Source organism: Pagrus pagrus (assembly GCF_965226575.1).
Source record: "Pagrus pagrus genome assembly, chromosome: 17".
In the NCBI taxonomy this organism is placed as follows: domain Eukaryota; kingdom Metazoa; phylum Chordata; class Actinopteri; order Spariformes; family Sparidae; genus Pagrus; species Pagrus pagrus.
In genome coordinates this window covers 12218370-12237320 of record NC_140201.1, presented here as the reverse complement: position 1 = coordinate 12237320, position 18951 = coordinate 12218370, and the positions used below count along the sequence as shown (strand labels likewise).

At 41.1% G+C, this 18951-nt stretch overlaps 1 protein-coding gene across 4 annotated transcripts in view; it reads right to left on the bottom strand.

Moving 5' to 3' along the window:
* Positions 1 to 18951, bottom strand: part of csmd3b (CUB and Sushi multiple domains 3b) — a 341165-nt gene that overhangs the window by 38554 nt on the left and 283660 nt on the right. For all 4 annotated transcript variants that reach the window (XM_084380344.1, XM_084380345.1, XM_084380346.1 and 1 more), the window contains exons 34-47: positions 18194 to 18307; positions 17991 to 18086; positions 17197 to 17400; positions 16827 to 16951; positions 16159 to 16255; positions 12171 to 12275; positions 11959 to 12077; positions 11329 to 11398; positions 10615 to 10731; positions 10107 to 10316; positions 8370 to 8558; positions 7455 to 7632; positions 4408 to 4553; positions 461 to 541 (exon numbers count right to left, since the gene is read on the bottom strand). In XM_084380344.1, the coding sequence (XP_084236470.1) occupies positions 461 to 541; positions 4408 to 4553; positions 7455 to 7632; positions 8370 to 8558; positions 10107 to 10316; positions 10615 to 10731; positions 11329 to 11398; positions 11959 to 12077; positions 12171 to 12275; positions 16159 to 16255; positions 16827 to 16951; positions 17197 to 17400; positions 17991 to 18086; positions 18194 to 18307 (1851 nt within the window). The remainder of the gene's footprint in view (positions 1 to 460; positions 542 to 4407; positions 4554 to 7454; positions 7633 to 8369; positions 8559 to 10106; positions 10317 to 10614; positions 10732 to 11328; positions 11399 to 11958; positions 12078 to 12170; positions 12276 to 16158; positions 16256 to 16826; positions 16952 to 17196; positions 17401 to 17990; positions 18087 to 18193; positions 18308 to 18951) is intronic.

The window sequence follows — 18951 nt, the reverse complement described above, 5'->3', positions numbered from 1 at the left end:
GTCACTACATTTCAGGGAAAAATAAAGTACTTTTCCTCTCCTACATTGGCAACTATTCTATTCTATTAATGATTTGTTTTATTATCGATAAATCTGCAGATCATTTTCAGGATTAATCTAATCGTTTAGTCTATAAAATGTCAAAAAAATGTGAAAAATGCTCATTAGAATTTCCCAGAGCCCAAATAACAACTTCAAATTGCTTCAATTGTCCAACCAACAGTCCAAAAAAGAAATATTCTTCATCAATTATCATAAATGTCAAAGAAAGGCAGCCATTCCTTAAATTTAAGAAGCTGGAAGTATGTGTTTGTCATTTTTTGCTTGAAAAACAACTTTTCTTTTATAGACAAGTTGATATTTGCTCTCGTATCAGAAACTGTAAAGTTATACGTCGCAAGTTTGCTTCCTCCATCAAATTGACATGTCAAGAGGCACTGCAGTCAGACAGAAAACTCACCTATCTCCAACTCGCCGTCCTCCATCAACATGACAGCATTGGGCACTTCTGGAGGAGGCTGGCAAACCCTTAATTGGTAGGCTAGGAGAACAGACACAGCAGAGGAGAGCAGAGAGGACAAAGAGAGGGACATCGTGTCAGAGAAAATGTGGTTGGTAAAAATCTCAAAACTCTCCGATGCTGCCAAAGTCACATTTTATCTGTGAATGTTTTAAACGTAACCTTCCAGTCGACCTCCACTAATGTGCCGGCTCCGAGTGCCCCCGAGAAACGCAGTGAGAAATCTTCAGAAAACCAAACAGTTACATAACGTGTTTTCTTTCTATTTTATTTAATCGTGCATGTTTCAGTTTAACTTCGCTTCTTTCAAGTTCAGGTGGTCAGGTCAGCAAAGCGTGGAATAAAAAAAAAAACAGACCGGTTACACAGATACAGCGCTGCCTTGACTCATAAGAAGGAACTGACTTCACAGCCACTGAGCTGAAGGCTGTAATCAATATTACTGCATGACCATAGATCACTCACTAACAGAGAGTGTGCGTGTGAACAGAGAGTGTGTGTGTGTGTGTGTGTGTGTGTGTGTGTGTGTGTGTGTGTGAGTGAGAGAGAGAGCGAGAGAGAGAGAGAGAGAGAGAGAGAGAAAACAGAAAGACCTAGACAGAAAGAGAGGAGGACTATGGGTGAGAGAGGGAGGAAGGGCTGAGAGCTATAAGTCAGGATGAAATTGACTATGAAAATGAGACCTGCCAATAGTATCTGCTGCTCTCATGCATATCAAAGCCCTGTGGCGTGAGAGGAGAGGTTCACTGTGAGCAGTCATTGATCTCACTAAGCTTCAGGACCATTTTTTATAGCTACTTTCACATTCACGTCACATCAGCTTTTCTCGGCCTCGCGTCCATGACAACATTATCCACCTCCGTACGGTCCTCGCCTCTGCATGGAAGCACTGGCATTCAGAACCTTGACCCAGAGATAAACAAATAGAAGGACAATGACACAGATAAACATCCCCAAACACTGGGTTGATGCTTCCTTTGGGGTTTGTGTTGGCATTTCAACCCAAAACTGCACTTTAGCAGCTGTTTGAGATGCAAACTGTGACATTCTGAATTTCAGTTGCGTCAGTGAAGGACACTGAAGAATTGTAGAAACTCTGCCCCTTGTTCTATCAAGTTCCCGCCGAATTAATGGTGCATACGCTTTCTGAATTTATACAGCCTGAAGGCCAGACACTCTGGAAAAACATTTGTTTTCTTTCTTTTTCATTCACAAGTTAAATTTTAAATACTGGGCTATGTTACTTCTATGTCTTCGTCAAGACTAGTGGGAAGAAAACATTCTGGAAATGTAAGCAAATTAAGGCATATTTCATTACATAAAACCCCATTTTACATAATTACAAAAAAACAAGTGTCTTACTGTAAATTTTCAACTGTGGAAGTTTCATGGTGACATCTCCAAGTTACCTTTAGTGTCTCGCCTTAAGTCATCTCCACATTATCAAACATGTTGCCCTACTTGATCACATGGCGGCTACCTACCTCTCAGTCATGCCTGTCTTACCTGTTCTCTTGTTACAGTGTCGATCAAAATAGAAGAGACAAAGTAATACTAACAACCGCTGCCACGCATGTCATCCCCTCCCTCTCTTATCAATCTTCCCCTGTCACTCTCCTCTGCGCATTCTCCAATAAAGCAAAAATCGAAAATAAACTTGAACCCATCAGATGGTTATTGTTCCCATGTGATTGTGACAGCTGACAGACGGAAATTCATTAACAGCGTGGCATCTGTCTGAAATAGTAAAGCTTGCGCACGACATGACATGTTTTCATTAAAAAGCACTGAACAGCAACTCGTATAGAAACAGCAAATGTTAGTCTCATGAGGGCTGAAGTTATATATGTGTTATGTACTTGTGTTCGTATGTGTGTGTAGGAGGGAGAAAGAGAATTATATGTGGAATAACAACACGTGTTATGAAGGGGACATTCACTTAGACTCATTCGAAGCCGCTCTGTCAAATTAAAACCTCGTACAAAACACCAAGAAAACTTTCCAGTAACCCGACAATTCTGACGAGGGTGAAGAATACAAGTAGCAGTTCTTTGCGGTCTGGTGAATACAGTGCGATGCCAAAATAAAACAATTTTGGGAGAAACAAAATAACAGCCTTTGTGGTTTGAAGACAATGCATTATGATTGCTGTCAAGAGCATGTAAGATTCATCTGAAACTATTCTCTCAAACTCTCAAAGTGTACCACATCGGGCTATGGTGACATGTGAGACACACCTTCAATAAACACTAGACTGTGCACATACTGATGAGAATGTACCTGTTCAACATGATACCTTCACAGTATATTTAAAGCACCTAACTCTGCCTTTTAAATCAACACAAGAAAGGGACCTTTATATAGTTGAGTGTGCATGGCAAGCACATAAATTATCATGTATTTCCTCAAATCTTCAAGTCAAAGCATGATTTAAAAACATGATAATTTGCCTTAAATGTGTTATCATGACAGGAGATGAATAGGGACTAAAAAAGACAGACCAAAGTGTTTGAAGACTGATGCTTGCAGGCAGACAGAAGAAACAGGAAAAAAGATGACCAGGGAGGTTTTTCATCTTAACAGCGGTTCAAAAAGGAGAGGGGGTATCTAAGTGCACTGAAGGACCACAGTAAAAAGATTGAACTAAAATGAAAGACTGAATGCGAAAGAACATTTTGACACGGAGAGTGTGTGTATGTGAGTACGACGGCAACATTTCTATGTCCGGCTTTTGTGCATCGTTTCGTTAAAATGTTCAATTTACAAGTCTATTTACAGATTCACCGTGTCCCTTTAAATGATGAATCAGCTGCATGACTACTGTACCAATTAAAACAAAATCATTCAAAAGTAATTAGAAAACCATAAAGTTTCTTTTTCTTTAAATTTGTAAAGGCTATTAAAGTCTTTTCTCCTCATCTGATAGCAGTTCTCGAGAGCAACAGAAATAATAACTGGAGGCAAACAAAGACAAGATTAATGTTCACACCCGGGTTAAGGTGAAAGATTAATGAATTTTTCAGTGAAAGTTGCTGTCAACGGCAAACAAACTTTGTGCAAAGTTAATTTCTTTCCAATGACAGCAGCATGTATATTGTTAATGGCATTGGTAATATAGGTTTACACTGGCCGTCAGCTTACCTAACATTGATCACTAACCTCACGGGTTACTGAGGTATTTTATCAACATATCTGGACAATAAACCAAATGTCTACTTGTTTTATAACCAAGCAAGTGAGACCTGAAAAGTGGTTTTAATACCACCCAAAAGTAAATCACATCACAGACTTTACTCACATATTCTATGACTCACTTGTAAGATCAACGGCTATCATTTAAAGTAACCTGATAAGCAGGAGTAATGGTATTGACGAATGAAAAAAAGATTAAATCAGATTGATAAAAGCTACGCAATGTTGACCAAAGACCAACGTTGTCTATAACACTAAAGAGAACCTTCCTGCAGACAATGGCAACTCAATTCATAATATAAGAACTATCAATAGCACCACTGTGACTAATATCTCATTACTGCGTGTAGGCTGTGACAAAGATGCTGGCTTCAATCAGAGAGTGAAAAAGCTTGTGAGGAAGAGCAAACTACATGAGTCAGAATGAGTCAAAGGAAGCTGGTCTGAATGAAACGTAATGAGGAAGAAGTTGAAGAGAGCCTTACAACAAACAGATCGATGCCGTCACTGCAGCTACAGCTAATGATTGCATTATAGTTTTACCGCTGTACCTCAGGACAACCGAGCAGAGGCAGCAGTTAATGAGAATGGCATTTTTAACTGAACAACACAATCAAACGATATCCCCTCTTACTGTATACATTTATATGATCTCTAGCTCTGTGGCACAATTGATAATGTTTTTACTTCCTCACCATGGTAGCTCAAGACAAAGAAGCCGGCGCCAGAGAAGTCAGAGTGGAATTTGATGAGGATGATGTTGGAGGTCGAGTAGACGGACTCCAAAGCTGTGTTCCCACTAAATTGGCCAATCTGGGGAGACGATTGGTCTGGACCATCCCTACAGGGAAACAAAGAGAGAGGAAACGCACACACAGAAAGCTTGTGTTACAAAGAGGGTACTTAGAGACTAAAGGCCCATAAACAAATGGAGCTTCTTTATAGAACAATAGGCAAGAAAAGTCGACCTAAAACATAATTTGAATAAGTTACTGCAGTCATCTCTGACAGTTAAATGGCTATTTGGGAACAGGAAATGGTTTCTCCGAGGCTAGAAACAAAGATGGAAGGGGCTTGATGATATTTATGAGACAAAACGTGGAGATGCTCCATTGACTGCGAATGGGAGTCGGACACTGTGTGACAAAGCGCCGGCGTCCAGAGTGACTGTGCGTGGCTGCGGGCTCATCTTCCATCTGAAAACAATCCAAACTACAATGTCACAAAGCCTATTCTGATAAAAAAAAACCCTCCACAAACTCAGATTCCAGTTCGCTCACAAAGGCGCAGCCCCTTTTTGTCTCTCGGTAACAACACAGTTCAAAGCCCTGGCTCTCTTATTCTTGCTCTGGGAAGTTCATAAATATTGATTAAGCTGTCCTCAGATCATAAGAATAACAAATGTAAATCCTGTTGTAGACTTGGCTTTAGTTTAGTTTACTTCAGCCTGGCATTCATGAAAAGTTACACAATTACCACAGAAGGCAGACAGGAAGTTATGCGTCAACTGGCGGGTCAGGCTCTCTGTGCGGTGTCGCTGGCATATTTCATCTTTAATGCCAAACCCGCCAGCTGTCAGGCTGGAAATAACCAATAGCACGGTCATTATCAGTGATTAAGAACTATTATCATGAAGTTAAATGAAATGATTATTTCCCGCTGTTAAGTGTTTTTGGATGAGGCCAATTATACCTGTCGGGTTATGTAAGGAATCATCCTCTTCTCTGATTCACATCGAGTGTTTCAGAGTCATCGGATTAGTATCATGCATTGCTTTCCACTGCTGATTATCGCTGACGCTAACACTCCCTAACGTTTATGAACATAATATGGCAACATACTGCGGAGGGAACAAAGAGCGCTTCAATGTGTGAGGCGGTGTAACGCGAGGTAACGTCCGTGACATACATGATCGTTCTTAGGGTGATATCCTGTAGTAAGCCTCCCAGTATGAGACCAATTAGCAGACTAACTGGCTGTCAGGTCGGCTGGTGCTGGACTGTGGAAACCGCTGCGAAAATCACACCTTTGCCACCGACACTGCGCTCTCTACAGGAATCCAACGTTTGCGGCTGTGTGACTGAAATTGTGAGTCTGTTCATTTCATGTGTGTGGTTGCCGTCTTTGTTTTGTGTGGGTTCAGCAATTTTATTCACTTTTCCAACTGACAGCAGGGTCAGGGACCTGCTGTGCGACCAATTCGTGGAAGTCGGCTGTGGGTGGACTGCACATGGCTCAACCTTGTTACGGTGATTGTAGGTAGAAGGGCAGGCAGCATGTTGCAGTTAGAAGCTACATAGATACACTAAACGGGCCACACCCCACAGGTTTGAAGAAAAGGAGCTGTTGCACCTCAAATTTGCAGCCATTAAAGAGCCGTGCAGCTAAAGAGAGGCAGTTCTCTAATGTCAAGTGTGTGCCCAATAAGCTCTCACGTTTGTATGATTGTGTTATATCATCTTGCAGCATTTTGATGAGAAAGAGAATTAAAAGATCGATTAATTAATAGACGGTAAGACGGCAAAAATGTTAATAACTTGTTATCTTCAGGCAAAAATCCAAAGATTCTCTGGTTCTACAAAAGTTTCCTCAAAGGAAGCTAGACTTAACTGTCATTGTAACTAACCTCAGGTCACATAATAGGATGATTTATTCTGGTAGAGAATAAGGGCCTCACATTGTCCAATTTCTTGGTGTACCTGTCCTTCTCTGGGGGAAGGAGACTATCAAAGTAATTATTTGAGACAGTCAGTGTTGGACACTTGTGGATCATCCAGGTCCTCGTCAGGGGAAGGGTGAACTGCGTCGACAGACTTTCTCAGCAGATAACGGCATTTTTTAGCTGTAAAATTGTTCTGAGAACTGTGTAGACTGCCAAGCCTGGAAATCTGGAAGGCTGTTAGCGCTAACATCATTACGGGCTAACAAAAGTACAAGACAGACATTTGGTCCTTCTGTGTCGGTCTAAAAATACATGTTTCCGCAGCACACCATTCCTTACCCTGCTGTTGTTGTGTTGTCCCTGCCTAGCCCTGCCTCTCCATGTCTGTGTGCCAGGTGACGTTTCTAAACTGTTGATGCTGCTCCCTGCCGTCTATTTATAGGAGACAGGCTTTAGCTATAGAGAAAGGGGCAGCGACATGGCAACCCGGGAAAAGATTGTGCAGTCTCTTTGTGGTTCTTCTGCCACCTTGTACCTGAAGAAAGCAGTGCCACATGGCGTCTCAGCAACATTTAAGCACATGCTGTTACCAATGGCTGCTCCCTGCAAAAAGACTGTTGAGGGGAGAAGGGCAGAAGATGGATTGTACATAACACATAAGACCGACTGAGACTTAGAGATATTGTGAATAACTGAGGGGCAGAAAACAAGACGGGATTAAACATGACAAGACGGAAATCATGTCAGAGTAACTTTATATGCAAGGGGTGATGTCTGTAGTCATAGTAACCCTCGCAGGAATTTAGCCAATTAGTGGCCAGTGCTGAAAAGATGCTAAGGAGCGTGACATCCTGTGTGAAAGAGAGAATCTGCGCTTGTGTGTGCACAAGCTGGAGTTCTCTGAATATGTGGCACAAATGAAATGGCTATTCACTCAAATAAAAAAAAAGATCACTTCTCAGTGAAATAGATCTCGATGAAGCACAAAAATATTGAAAGAAGCAGCACGGAGTCGGGATCAAGAGTGTCAGTTAACAAGTAGAGTGGAAATGGAAAAATATGAAAATAAATAACACCTACCAGACGGTAATATAGTCATATATTGGCTCAGTGCTCAGTACAGTGAAATTGATGTAGATCCCGTGTCCAGGAGGAACTCGAACACTCCACACACAGTCCTGGAAGTTGGGGTACTCCTCGGGGTGACCGGGAGAATAAATGGTGCCATTTAACGACGTGATGTTGCCGCCACAGAGAGCTGTGAGACAGAATATTAACAGAATTACTTTTAATATATTACCAGCAAATTAGTATTGCCTTCATGAAGCTTTAGTAATTGTCTGGATGACTGAGAGAGGACACATCTCTGTCAGTCCCATAATGACCACTGGATAACTCCTTAATACCTTGAATAAATTGTCATTATAGTTTTATTTCTCGTCTGTAGCACAGGTATTCCTCTGAGTGATAGTTTCGCTCGTCGCAGCTGAGAGCTATACGACTGAATATCAACAGCTTTTTAAATTAAAGGTCCTTGATTGAGTGTTAAGTCTGAAAGCCTTAAAATGAAAATAAGAATAACAATAATTGGATTAGTGAGCGGCTACTTATCATTAAGTTAGAATAACATTATCTATTGATATAATTTCTATTGATATAATACCTGACACAACTTCTTATTCTTCTTAGTTTTTCCACTTTGCTTTCAGTGCTTTATCTGCAGCATATGCTCTCTGTTTAATAATGGAATAATAATTCAATGGAGATGGAAACACCATTACCGATATCCACAACAGTGATGATATCAGTGTTAAAATGCCATTAAAAAACATTCACGAGCGAGGAAGCCCATGAGAAAATATGGCCCCCAAAAACCTAGTTTACCAGTTAACATCTAGCTGTAAACATATGAAACCTCTCAAGCCAAAGAAAAATATGCTGTATTCAACCACACGCAGACGTCGTAACAGGTACAAATACGACCTTCTCGATTACCTTCACATCGTGGTAGTGGGTGATTCCAGTTTCTGCTGATTCCATGTAAACATGTGAGTGATGCATCTCCGATCAGGGAATATCCAGGCAGACATTCAAACGACACCGTCATCCCAACACTGAAGTCTGTGCCAATCACGATGCCGTTACGAAATGGTCGAGGGTCTGGGCAACTCTGGAGCTGGTAGGCTTGAGTGACAATAGCCCAGATTAGTCATGAAAATACTAACAACACAGGACTTGTAGTGTGTTTTCTCTAACTGTGTAACCCCACTAAAACCATTCATAGAAAAACACAATAAATACTGCCAATCACTGATTAGGCAATAGTTAGTCTGGATAAGAAATGTAGTGGATAGTCCAGGCAGGAAAAACATCAGGATGTGGAAATAGTTAATTAAAATCAATCAAACTAAGGAGTCAATCAGGAGTCAGGGATCTATTGGCAGAAGTGGAATAAAATATATATATTTTTGGATCTACATAGATGTTGCACCACTATGTTTCTACAGAAGCCCAGGACAGACAAACCCAAAGCTTCATGTTTTTCGTGTTTGTAGCAGCCATTGTAGACGATGAGTATGTTGTTGGTTGCAATCTACAAACTCACCACACGATGCCACAAAATCCTACAAACCGGACCTTTGGGTACTTTGGGTGTGTTAAAAGATCTTTCTCCTACCGTTTGTCAGAACAAATCTTAATGCAGAGTTAGGGCTGTGGTAAGTCAGGGTGCTATAAGTGCTTTTCCGAATAATTCTCCTGTTTTTATTCACCTTGAATGCTCTCGGAGGTATTGAGAAAAGAATAATAGTACTGAAAAATAATTAATTATTAAAGTAACGCGAGGGCAAGGTAAAGCCTTTGGTTTATTAAACATGAGCATGTACGCACAAAGTTCCAAACACCAACTCATAATTCCTCTTGTAGGTGTAAGATGAACAACTACTGCACTCAACAACCTACTGTACATTTCAAATAAAACTGAAATGCTACAGAGAAACTAAAAAAAAAACAGCTGCAGACTTCAAGATATAAATTAAGATTACTTAGTTTTTGACAAGTGTATCATGCGCCAGTGAAGCTCATACTTGTCCTTCTGATATTGCTAAAATACACTCAAATTAAATCCGACAGTCTGCCATTTAAACATTTTAGTCACAGCGACTTTTCACAGCCAGAGTAACAAGAGTCAAGAGTTTGCATGACTGAAGGAAGACATGTGCCTGAGAAAGACAAACATTAGCAGTAATAATAGTCCTGTTTTAAAACACTCTGGCAGCGCTCCTGTCGAGATGATATAAAAGGTATTATTCATCAGCCACTGTAATTTGCACGTTAATGGAATTAGCTTAATGTACAAATGAGGCTATCTGCAAGATTTGTCATAATAAATATAAGACTGCTCAAAACCTTTTTAGTGCGACATAGAATAAAAATAAAACTTGTCTCATCACTGAAACTAATCCAAGAACGTGGACTTCCATCAACCCTATAATTTTTTTGGCAACCACTTTAACAGTCAAGCATTTTTTATTGTTGTCTGAATGTATGTACTTTAACTGTTAGACACTCCTGACAAATGAAGTCAGTCATGCTGATGTTTAAATCTGTGAACCAAGTTTCCACATTGGCAACTTTCAGAAAGAGCAAAGTCAGACTTCTGCACTTGTTTCCTTTTCTTGACAAACGATCAGTGTACAGAAGAGGAACTTGTAAAAGAGAAAGAACATTTACCTTGATATGTGATGTGGAACCCTGGTTTGTTTTGTGAATAGTCGCTGTGGAAGAAGAAGCTGGTCTGGTGGGTGGTGCTGAACAGCGGCTTGGGGATGAGTGGACCGCTGAACCGGTCGATGACCGAGCCCGTCTCCAGCGTTCCGCTGCGAATCTCTAAGTAATCATGGATTGCTTCGGTGGAGAAGTTCAGAAACTGGAGATGGATACCTGAGGGGAAAACACATCGCTCATGACATTTACAGCAATCGGTAAAGCTTGACGGACAGAGAGGCTGGCAATAAAAGCATTAGTAGATGCTTCATCTGCAGCCAGTCGTTGACAAAGTGGATAAAGCCCCACGACACTGATTGAGTGAGGGAGTGGGTGGGTAATTGAATAAATCAATCAATGAATAACATAGATGTATGAAGGGCGAGACAGAAAGAGACAAACACAGAACACAGATACACAGGTCTAATGGAAAGTGAACCAAACACGCTGTTTCAAAGTTGACAGTGTTTCTTACCGAAGCCGACAGGTAAGTTGACTGTCCATGTGCAGTCTAATCCACTCGGGTAGTTGCCGGGGTAACCAGGGCTAAGAATCACTCCACTTACATCTGTCATAGACCCGCCGCACTGGGCTGCACACACACACACACACACACACACACATATCACAGAAAGAGCGGAAAGAAGGGAAACAGTAGTTCAGTGTTGAAAGCAACCATCAAAACCAGGAGGCTGACCTCAGCGAGTACAGCGGATATACTTTGAAGAGTCTTCTTCTAGCAGGACACTTGAGTATCTTCGACCTGACATTTTGCATCATTTTGAATCAAACATTAATATTCTGAGTCTGTAATAAATGCCCTTCTTGAATAAATTACCATTGTGCAAGAAGACGTGCGTGTGTGTGTGCGTCCGCTTGTTTCCTCTAGTTTGCCTCAGTGCATGCTGATGATCCGGCGCACTGTGCATGTTTATGGCGGCGACTGGCTGAGCTTTGCATCAGTTTAAAAGCTTAATCAAATTCTGCACAGAATACTAAATAATCAGCTCATCACAGAACAGTAAATTGATCAAACGGCTTATTTTCCAGAGAGTTAGGGCAGGCGATGGAGGCTGCTTGCATCATTTCTGCAGCACTCAGGTTTTGCATGCGTCTCCAGGCTTGATTGCATGCGTGCGTGTGTGTGTGTGTGTGTGTGTGTGTGTGTGTAAAGGAGGAGAACACCTACCAAGACATAGCGGTACCGGGTAGTTCCATCTTCGCACCGGCCCGGGCATGCAGGTTATGTGAGCATTGCCCTGGAAATGTAAAAGCAAGCACAGTCTATTATCATGTAACAGCTGGGAAATCATCACCAATGAGCTTTGAATGATTTGGCCTAAAAATGCTGTTTAATCTACTCAACAATAATATTCATGTTTCGCAATAACAACTGAAGTCACGCTGTATTAAGCATGAGGAAGGCAAGCCTCCATTCGGGCTGTATACTGCGCAGAAATCGGGCAGACCACACCAGAGACATTCATAATTCAGGAGTTGTGCGAACCACACCAGAGTTGTATGTTTAGCAAGGGCTGGGAAAACCACTCGAGAGCGGGGTTTCCTTCTGATTCACAGTTTAAATAGTTCTTGGTTTGTGCAGCCAGGGGAGGAAAAGAGGGAATTGCGTCAATCAGAAAAGCTGAGCAACCTTTCATGATTTCACATACAAATCCGGCAGTCGGTTCGCATTAAACAACCGCAACTTGGAGTGCGTGTTTGTCTTCTGCGTTTCAGGAATGACTACCCTCCAATTACTGACAGTCCCGAGGTACAGCAAGTAAGAAAAACAGCATACACACCGAGGCTGTAGTTTTACCTGCAGAGAGTATCCTTGTTCACAAGCAAACTGTACGACGTCTCCCACCATAAATCTGTCTCCTTGTCTTATTCCGTAGCTTGGAGTCTGAGGCTCTGGACACGACTCCAGTCCAATAGCTGATAAGAAATGTGAAATAAAGCTCCAGTCATCGTTATGCATATAAAGCATATGCCGCAGATAAAGCTGTATAGTAAAAGACAAATAAATACCTGTATATTCCAGGTGAAAACCAGCAGCTGAGACGCTAATATCAGAGCTGAAGCTGAGATAGAGGTTGTTAGATGTACTATTCAGCAGAGGGGGGATGGTGGTGCCTGAGAGCAAAGAGAGAGGAAGAGAGCAACAGAGGACCAAAATCAGATTTTTTTTCATTTTCTCAGCTGAGGCTTGAAAGCAAATGATCTTAGTTATCTGACAGCGAAGGCAACAACAAAGGCCTCCCAAACCTACATTTTCACTTTTTTTTTTTTTTTGTTTGTGAAGTGTTCTCTGAGGAGGGAGAGGGGAATTACTTTTATATGAGACATCTGTTTTATTTGAAACCACTTTTAAATGTTGACTTGACCTACTTAGCGTGGCGAGGCGAAGTACAAAGTGAAAAACAGCGCGAAGAAAAGCTGGTGCAACAGGGTGATTCTGTCAGGGCCCTTCACAGCGAAATTATCGGTGCTTCACTGTAATGTTCAGGAATATTAGCCAACTCTAATCTCCACTGTCCAACCAGTGAGCTGTGAGCGAAGCCTTGTTATGAGTTACGCGTTGGTTTTTGTTCAGTGGCAGGTGTGTGAACAAAACTTATTAAAGTTCCAGAGAGATTTTCTGAATGAACGTTGAATTAGGCTACTGGAAGTTATCGGTTGCCTGTTGCGTGTGGGGGAATTAATTAGCAGCATTTCTGAACAGTCTGCAGCTTCCCTGCTGGTCGGGTTCCCAGAGAAAATCTCATTCATTATCATAATGGAATATAAAAAATGATTTTTCCTTAATAATAAATGATGATTGATGATGAATAATGAACCGCATGGATTTAACCATAACTGTTGTTTTGGGACGCACGACAGTATTAATTAACAGCTGTAATTGACAAGTAAGAAAAAGTTTTATCAGCACCCTGAAAGTATTTACTCATTCAGACTTTTTATGTGGACATGCGTCACTGTCACGGTCATTTCATTGCCTACAATGTAATCTCTTACCCAGTTTGTCATAAAGACGTCGAGCCCTTCCATAGATTAAGGTTAAGGTAACTTTATTGGTCTCCACCAGGGAGAAATTTGTCTCGGAGATAGGGAGAAGTTGCAGCACAAAAACGGACATAGAATACATAAAAATACATAAAAAACAACATGCAGTACAACGTACATCAGGTTAAGACAGTGGTGGAGTAGACACGAACAAAGACTGGATGAACCTACACATATACTGCCGTAAATATACATCCACACGAGCATTCGCATCACATTACCTCACCATAACACCATGTCAACCTACCAAAACATTCATTCTGTCATAAATATAGGTTCAGTCACACATCCCAGCGCTCTATCACAGCCTTCATTCATCGATCCATTCACTTGCATACGTCCATACACTAGCTGGCGTCATGAATGTACGTTCATTTCCATATGCAGAACCATCGCATTCATTTCAGGCTGTTAAGAAGCTTAGTTGATACAGGAACAAAAGAATGTTTGTATCGATTGTGCCTGCACAACGGGAGCCTATATCTCCTCCCAGAATTCAGGAGAGCATATTCACAATTCAATACATGAGCACTGTCTGATAAAATGGCATTTGCCTGTCTTATAGTCGCCTGCTCAAAAAGGTCCGGTGGATTAAGGGGGGGCATTCCCATAATCTTGCCCGCAGTTCTAACTAGGCTTGAAATTTCGGCTCTAGATTTAACTGTTAGATTACCAAACCAGCTGGTGATACCATAACGGAGGACTGACTCAATTGTTGCTCTGTAGAAAATTAACATTGGCTACCTGTGTGTGCCAGCTCAAGTCGCTGTCAACATACACTCCCAGGTACTTAAAGGTTTTCACCCGCTCAATGTCTTGGCCATGGATGGCCACAGGGCTTTGGTCACCAACTAAGATTAAAAGCAGAACTAAAATCCACAAAAAGAAGTCTGGCATATCCAGCTGGATTTTCTAGGTGCTTCAGACCGATATGTGGGAAGCAGCTGGATTACATTATGGTCAGAATTTTTAAGTGGAGGTCTGGCTCTAGCAGTATAAGCATCCTTAATATTTCCATAGCATTTGTCCAGTATGTTATTATTCCTGGTGCTACACTTCACATATTGGTCAAAGCCCGGCAGGGTTTTATTTAAACTGCAGTGATTGAAAGCGCCAAGTATCAACATTGGGGCGTCGGGCTTGATTTCTAAGTGATGATGGACACAGTCTGCAATTAGTTTCGCTGCCCTGCACGCATTCCTGCTGGGTGGGATATATACGACGCACACAAACAAATTAGTAAATTCCCTGGGGAGATAGTGTGGCCGCGAGGTAACACACAGAAGTTCTACGTCCGGGGTGCATATTCTGTCTCTCACTGCAAAGTTTCGGCACCAGTTGTCGTTGATGTAGATACACACACCCCCTCCACGGAGTTTACCCGAGTTTGCATCTCTGTCCAAACGTACATGGGAAAAACCCTCGATTTGAATAAAACTATCCGGAACATCCTTGCCAAACCAAGTCTCTGTAAAAGCCATAATGCCAGACTCACGGTACTCGTGGCAGGCTCCCACCTGTTGGCGTAGGTCATCCAGCTTAGTTTTAAGGGAGTGGGGATTGCATAGTATCATAGGCGAAAGCGGTAGCTTGGTGGCCATATGAATTATAAAAGTGAATGTTTTGAACGAATATGAGTTTGTTTTTTAATAACAGGAAAAGACGAGAAGAGAAATATGGTTTAGACTTCCTTGCTTCTGTGTGCATGAGTGAAGGGAGTGTGTGTTTCTATATAAAAGTGTTAAAAATATATATTTCTTTTAATTTTTGCAGCATTATCTGGGTGTGAGAAGCTAAATTGTAAAAGATAGTGGGTAACATATTGAACATACTGCTTTGTGTGTGGATCGGAAGACAATGTCATACTGTCTTACTTTGTTTTGGCGGACCCTGCCACCTTTCTAGCTTCAAACGGTGTTCTGGGGACCTTAGTTTCCCCTGAGAAGAGCTTGTTTATTCAGAATGGAGAAAATAACTATTTCTGAGTTTGTATTATTACCTCATTATTATTGTAAATATTGCATTTCTTCAATGAAGAATCTCTTCAAAACTACATAGTGCCCCTTTAAATCTATGAACAAGTTGCAGTGCTTTTATATGATTTGTTTGAATTTGATTTTGTATGAATGTTTTGTTGTTGGTAATCAGTTACAAATATCAAACAAACAATAATTACCATGAATTGAACAGAGTTGTAATGAACCTGCTAACTGTGTTGAAGCTAATTTTAAAGCAATGGCGTTGTGCAGTAAATTTTGGAATCATTAAGAAATGTGATATTGTTTTTGAATGTATGTGTTTGACACATCGTATGATGGGACGCTGACTAAACATCTATTCCTAGAAGAGAATTAGAGTCTAAGAGGATCAATTAGCTATGCGACAAATAACATTCTCACGTCTTTCGAGTAATCACAGATAAACAAGCAGGTGTCAGCGGATGTGGTCCTCAGCTGCTGCTGGGAGACTCAGACGGAAACCAGTTAAGCTCTGACTGCAGTGAAGCAGTGGGCCAAACAGGCAGCATCTTGTATGTATTGTGTACACTACAGTATGTTAACTTGCAATGTTAATCTAGCTCTTTTGAATCTATCTGTCAAGCTATATTTACAAGACAGTTCCTCTTTTATTTTGCTATGTAGCGCATACATGCTTGTAAAGGTAAAGGTAACAATTGGATTCCTTCCTATGTACTCAAACCCCAACTACAACAACCATTTACCTTAATAGAAAAACAAAAAATGCTGTTCAGTAAGTCTCACTACCAAATGAACTCAAACTATATGCTATAATTCAATGACATAATTGTATGTTTCCTACTTGCTAATGTATTGCAATTTGTCTCACACTCACGCACATTTTGTTCAAACACTATTTGTTGGCGAGAATGGCTATGATATGTGTACGTTGTTTGAGTATCACTATAAAAACACTGAAACAGAAAGCTGTTTACCAGAGTAGCTGCCCAGTCTCGGTGCGTGGTTGTCGGCACCGTCGTAAAAATCCAGAGAGTCCCAGTTATGCTCAGTGGCAAAACTCACAACTTGAATCTGGAGAGACACATAAAGAGGAGGAGAAGGACAGAATGTGCTCTTAGCTCTTGTTTCAATGACTTAAAAAAGCAATGAAAGCACCCAAATTGTTATTTGATTGCATCTGGTACGTTTGCTCTTTCTATGCACAAATTTAGAAAGAAACTAAAACACATAATGTCAGTTAATTGCTATAAATATTCAATGAAACTGTCCAACAGCATGAAAAAAGGAGGCTGAAAGAAAATGTAAATTATCCAGAACACACATGTGCCTAATGTAATCTCCTTCAAAATGTAAGGAGAAATTTAAATGCTCTGAGGTGTCTGTCAAATATTTCTATCGGACTCTGTGTCCGAGGCATCTTTGCCTTTGTACTTGTCCGTGACAGCGGTTTAGCTTACACGCAATCTGGCTTTATCTCTCACGATTAGATCTTATCTAGTTATCTCTGGATGGGCCCTCTCTCACAAACCATCCATCCATTCATCCTTCTAATAATATCTTATCTTCTTTGACATCCTGCCTGCTCAGCTTTTAAGCCAATGATACATAGGTCAGCCAGGAAGCAGCGAGTGACGGGTACTACCTGTATTCCTGCCCCTTCTGGTACGGAGACCTTCCACACACAGTTCTGGTTGTTGTCGTAGGGCTCTGGGTATCCAGGCGACAGGATGGTCCCACGACGAGAGGTCAACGCACCCCCACAGGGGACTGAGAGAGAGCAGAGAGGAGAGAGAAGCAGAGGTTAAAACAACACTTTGTCTGAAAGTAATAGGAAAAGAGAAAGTCGATTGTGCCATCTCTTCCCCGGCAGAGGATAGGACCAAAGAGCCTGAGGCCTGGGAGACAGATATGTAGGCCCACGGATAATTAGATTTTTAAGTATTCTTAAAACTGGAGAGTCTATTGTGTGACTGATTATGCATCTTGCTATGCTAGTCTGGAATAATATTTACCTATGCATGTTGGCAGGGTGTCATTCCACTGCGCAAGGTTGTCTGGTACAGTCTCACACCGTATGGCAGTAGAACCATGCAGGATATAACCCGGGTTGCACTCAAACTGCACCAAGGAGCCGACTGCGAAGTCATTACCGAGACGCTTCCCAAAGCGCGGCTCAGGAACTGAACTGCACTGGGTGGAGCTGGTCCTCGGTACAGCTGCGGAAATAAGAAAGGCCACAATCACTCTGGTTTATTGCTGCCATGCTTGACCTTGACACTATTTTTTTCTTTTTTAATGTGGGTTCACATAAAACTGTGACATAGTGTGTTAAATGGCTTCTTAAAATGTTTTAGGTGATAGTATGGTGTTCTAGCTATACTAAATGCCAAAAAAATAAAGCAACACTGCTAAAAAAAGAAAAAATGTTCAATGCTTAAATTGATTATTCCTGCTGAGCTTGGTCATGATACTCTCATAAAAAAGATATTTATTTGTTTTTTGTGGCTTTGATGGCTAAATAAGTAAACCACAAACAAAAACACACTGTGACATTGTATGTAAAATGGCTACTTAGAGAATGGGAAAAAATCTTAAAACTTTCAGTATGAGGGTTATAAGCTAGATCACCAAACCCTGAAACCTTACCTATCATATTTATTCTTCTTCTTATTTTTAAATAGCTGTTTTAATGATTCTGGCTGTAATACATCTGCAGAAAAAAGTAGACCAGTACTACTGCTGCTACTACTTATTAATAATAAATATAATAAGTAATAGTAAATTTTGATACTTGTGATTGGCGTACCTTGGTAGACAAAGTGAAATCCCTTTGCGGTTTCTGGTCCAACTGTGGTAAACTTAATCGTGATCTGGTTTCCCGAACTCAAAGGGAGAGACTCGCCTAGAGAGAGAAAGAGAGATTAGAGAGAAAGACATGGATAGGGCTCAGGTTGTCTATCTGTCCATCAATCCATCCATCCATACATCAAACCATCCATCCATCCTCACCAGAGTGGGACCCAGAGAGAGAAGACAGTAGAGTGTTTTGTTGAGTGGGTCCATCGTAGATCTCCACCACATCGTTTAGAGATGTCTGGAATAACACAAACTGACCAAAGAGGACTGGAGACAAAAAAGAGGGAAAAAATGACACATAGTGAGATGAGTTAACCACAGTTGAACGGTGCCAAATTATTATTCCACGCCACTGTGTGAGCCTGACCTTCCAATGATAGAATTAACCTGTAACACCCAATTTAAATTTTATTAAGCTGTAGTGTCAACTTCTATTTGAAGCCAACTACTGGCACAAAATTACATATCAGGACACTTAACAGTCAGAACACCACCTCATCCGCATCATGCACCAGTCCAACCAACTGAAATCTCCATTATTAGACGCCATGGATGTGTGAAAATGCTGACGTCGGGCAGCATTTTCACACTTATTTTGTCGACATATGCCAGTAGGGGAAGATTTTTCTGTCTTTGTACTTTACAAGCAGGCGTGAGTGGTAATCTGTCAAACCCATGTCTCTAAACCCATGTTTTACTATGTTGTTGCCTGGTGCACTGGCCCAGGAATTAATCCCAGGCCTCCCATATAATAGCTGGAGATTCCTTTGCTAAACCATGAATTTTACAGTGCATCCGTGGTGGCAGGTAGCATTATAAGACCCCCCGGAGGTCTGAGAACTCATTTTTGCTCAAACAAGTACAAGTCTCTCTGTCTTGGCTGATCTCTGTGTCTTCAAATCAATCGTAAG